The 3,945-nt window shown below is 38.0% G+C and overlaps 1 protein-coding gene across 1 annotated transcript; it reads right to left on the reverse strand.

The window, feature by feature from the left end:
* Positions 1–3,020: 3,020 nt before the first annotated feature.
* Positions 3,021–3,939, reverse strand: LOC107103695 (claudin-3-like). Its single transcript, XM_015403492.1, has one exon. It carries the CDS (start codon positions 3,823–3,825, stop codon positions 3,181–3,183), a length of 645 nt encoding a protein of 214 aa, XP_015258978.1. The 5' UTR covers positions 3,826–3,939; the 3' UTR covers positions 3,021–3,180.
* Positions 3,940–3,945: the final 6 nt, after the last annotated feature.

A 3,945-nucleotide genomic window follows, 5' to 3' on the forward strand; every position in this document is an offset into this window, starting at 1 on the left:
TACAGAAACATTTTGTTTCTTAGCTACTAAAATATAATAGGGCTGGGATCTGTTTTGCTTTGTAAGAATCAATTAAACAATCTTTTATCAACCAAAAAATGTGTTTTTCTTAGATGTTTGAGTTCACCTTCAGCTTTGTCACACATCCAAGCCAAGCGGAGGGGCTCCTGTTTTATAAATACAGGTTTTTTGAGATTTTATTTAGTATTTATTTTGATTCTTTACTAACTTCCAGGCCATTTACTGATTTTGTATTTTTATTTGAAATGAAAAGAATAAAATTCCTAACAATTAAATGTTCAAATTGAAATGGTAAAATTTACTATCTGCTATTACCATTTAACAAATTAAAAGATTAAGTAAAATCGTTTTTATTTTATAATCAATTATTGTATATTCCACTTGTGAATAATTATCAATTCTTTTGACTGAACGGGTTACTTAAAAAAGGTTGGAAAACACTGATCTATGGGACTATTTTTACAGGGGCAATAAAATGCCAAACCTTTAAACATTTCCAAAACTCCATAGAGACAGAAAACTATGTGAACTATTCTTTTTTAACAATTTTGACCTTTTTCAAGGGAGACCATTTTTGATAACCAACCACAGACACCAGACACACAGACACAGACACACTTTTTCCTCTGAGAAAGAAAAGAAAATAGTTTCTATTAAGGCTTTAAAGTACCACAAATAAAGTTCACAGGTAATATATTGCTTGTGATTTTTGAATTTTAAAGTGTATCTTTGTTATTGATTTTATGATTTTCTGTTCCTCAATACCTATTAGAAATTGTTCTATTGATGCTACATTGTTGTGAAATTTTTTGGGGTCCAAAGTCTGTGTTAAAAAAATCTAAATGGTCTCAGAGGTCAGGACCGGTAAATATGTTATCTTTGTTGGAATTGACTGGAGTCTCTGATAGATATGTTGTCTGATCCAGCTGCAGCTGGGAGGAAACTGTTACTGGGTCAAATTTTGGAGGGGATTTTATGAGGTCAGCAACCTAAAAAAAAAAACCCCACTAAAAGCAAATTTAAACCACGTTAAAAACATTAGCTCTTTCTAAAGATTTAATGCAATATTTATTTTTGTTTAAAAACAAGTTTTATTTTTGCTTTATATTTTCAGATGATATAATATCTTATTTTTTACATAAAGGCTATAAATACATTTTTCTTAGTACCGTAGGTCAATTCTCATAGAAAAAAAAAGTAGTTTTCAACCTAAGGTAAAAAAGTAAGCATTTTTTTTTACCTTTGTATTTTAAAACATTGTTTAGTTCTTTGCATTTTAAGGTTAATAAGACCAATATAAGGTTGTGGAGTCGCAGATCAGTTTTAGGATAATCTTATGCAAACATTTCCTCTTCCAAAAGACAATGTCTGCATCAAGAAGAGAAGTTGTTTGAAGACACGATTCTACCAGATACTTCAGATGAACACACATGCCGGCACACTGGTGAGTTTCTGTTCCCAGTGAGTGGACACAGTGAGTCTATGTTAAATCAGGGTGGGGGGTTGAGTTTTCCTTGTCTCCCTCCAGGTGCCAGGCTGCCTCCCTGCCCTTCGCATTCCCCAGTTTCAGTCACATGAGCAGAGTTTGGCCCAAACCAACAGAGCACAACAGCACACACTCACAGAACTTCCTTTCTTCTCTTTTCCTGCAGCCCTCCAGGTTGAGGTATTTGATGAGATAGCATTTCATCACAGCCTTTGGGGGTTTTTGGTCACCTAGCAGCAGGCCTTCCTCTGTGTGTTTCGTTAATCATCTAATAAACTGCATTCATACAAAAAAAAAAGGTTGCATTAGATTTTTGTTTACTGAATGCTGGCATGCAAGAGAGATTCAGTGTTGAGATTAACAAATAAACAAACATTCCCAACATGTTGGTTAGACAGGAAATGGAAGCTATACTTGAAAATTGACAATTCATATTGATCAGTTATTAGAATTAAGCAGTTATGACGCATAAAAGACGGAGTTGATTAGCAGAATTAACTCTGTCTTTTATGCGTCATAACTAATTTGTAGTTGTATCATAACTAATTTGTAGTTGCTGTGATTGCGACCATCCTCTCTGCTGGGATGACACGGATATCAGTAACCTGATACGGAATTAGGAAACGTCTCCCATATTTACTGTGAAATGTTCATGAATTTTTCAGGTCTTTGTCCTAGTGTCACCATGTGTTTTCTGAAACCACCCTGAAAGGCATGAGTGAAATATCTAAAATGTGCAAAAGGCATGTAAGTAACATGACAGTAGGACATGTGCAGCTCTGAGGGAAGCACATGCTCTGGATGGACCCATTTTCATTTTGTATTCACTCTTCTCACCTCTGCCTGTTACACCGATCTCATGGCTAATTGTTTGCGGCGCGTGTGCAACCAAGTTACCACCTTGACGTAACACGGTCCTTGGGATTGAATGTCCAGGGTAGTCTTACAATTACAGCGGGCTCCTGCACGCTCTATCATTTCTGAGGAACGTTCACTGACTCATGCAGAGGTCAATATCTCACCTGAAGATGCAGGGTGTTACAAAAGATCTAAACATTTAAAATGAAAACAAAACAAATCAGTTCCTAATAACACTTAGTTTTATTTAAAAAATAACATCATAGGAGTGAGCATGTAAAACATTAAGATAAATTGATTGTAAAAGAAAACACGTTTGTTCCTCTTTCACTGCAAACCATGAAGTAAGACACCAAAATCTCTTTTTACCACAATAAACTGTTCAAAAATAGTTATTATCTATTGTATCTGCTAGAAGGGGAAATGTCTCTAATATACCTACATGTATTTCTCTTTTCTTAACTGTAATTTGTCCTTGTTTTTATTCTAAGGAGTTCTTCACAAGATTTGCAGTAGAATTTGGAACATTTTCCTTGAATTGCAAACATTACATCTACAATTTTATAAAAAGTAACAGTAATTTGAAAGTAAGTTTTTATCTTAAAAATACAGTGCACAAAAAAATAAAGCATAAATGTGCTTTTTGTGTGTTTTCTTTTCTTCTGCAGCTAAAGAACTGTTTCTGAATTGTTTGATTTACTGGGGAAAAAAGTCAAATGCTTGTTTTTTCTCATCTTCCTTCCCCAACATTGTTCCTGTTGGATTAAAAAAGTGTTGTAGAGATTCAGTCATGTCTCTTCTTGTTTGAACTTCATTTATACATAGTCCTTTCTCTCTAAAACCTGGCCACCTGCAGACCGGGCAGAGTAAGCCATTCGCGAGCTGTTGTATCTGGTCTCCTTTGGCGGACAGGAGCAGCACAAAAGTCCTCCGCCGAGAACCAGGAGCGTGGCTGCCCCCCAGCCGACATACAGCGCTGCCCCCAGCTCTCTCCGTTGAGAATCAATGATCAGCGGGTTGTAGAAGTCCCTGGTTATGCTGTGGGCCAACCAGGAGACGGGAATCAGCTGCATCACACCAGAAACGATGAAGAAGACTCCAGAGATGATCATCACTTTGGATTTGGAGGCCTCATCCTCGATGCAGTTGGTGCACTTTGCCCCGGCAATGGCCACAAGCACAGCCAGGATGGCCAACAGGATGGAGATGACGGTGAGGGCGCGCGCTGCTTGGAGGTCCTGAGAGAGAGACAGCATAGAATCGTGGACCTTACATTGCATCTGTCCTGTGCTCTGGACCACGCAGCTCATCCACAGACCCTCCCAGATGATCTGAGCCGTCACAATGTTGCTGCCGATGAAGGCCGTCACTCTCCACATGGGAAGGGCACAGGCTACAATTGCAATGATCCATCCCAGTATGCACAGGGAAATACCAATCAACTCCAGTCCTATAGACATACTGGAAGGTCTTCTTCCTCTGCTGCTGGTTGTAAGTCACACTGGAAGAGAAAATCACAAACTGGCTGTGTAAAGAGTAAGCGAGGCACCCAGCTGGCAGTCAATTTAACGTCAGGTCTT

The sequence above is a fragment of the Cyprinodon variegatus genome, unplaced genomic scaffold (assembly GCF_000732505.1).
Source record: "Cyprinodon variegatus isolate N-32 unplaced genomic scaffold, C_variegatus-1.0 Scaffold1506, whole genome shotgun sequence".
NCBI classification, from domain to species: Eukaryota; Metazoa; Chordata; class Actinopteri; order Cyprinodontiformes; family Cyprinodontidae; genus Cyprinodon; species Cyprinodon variegatus.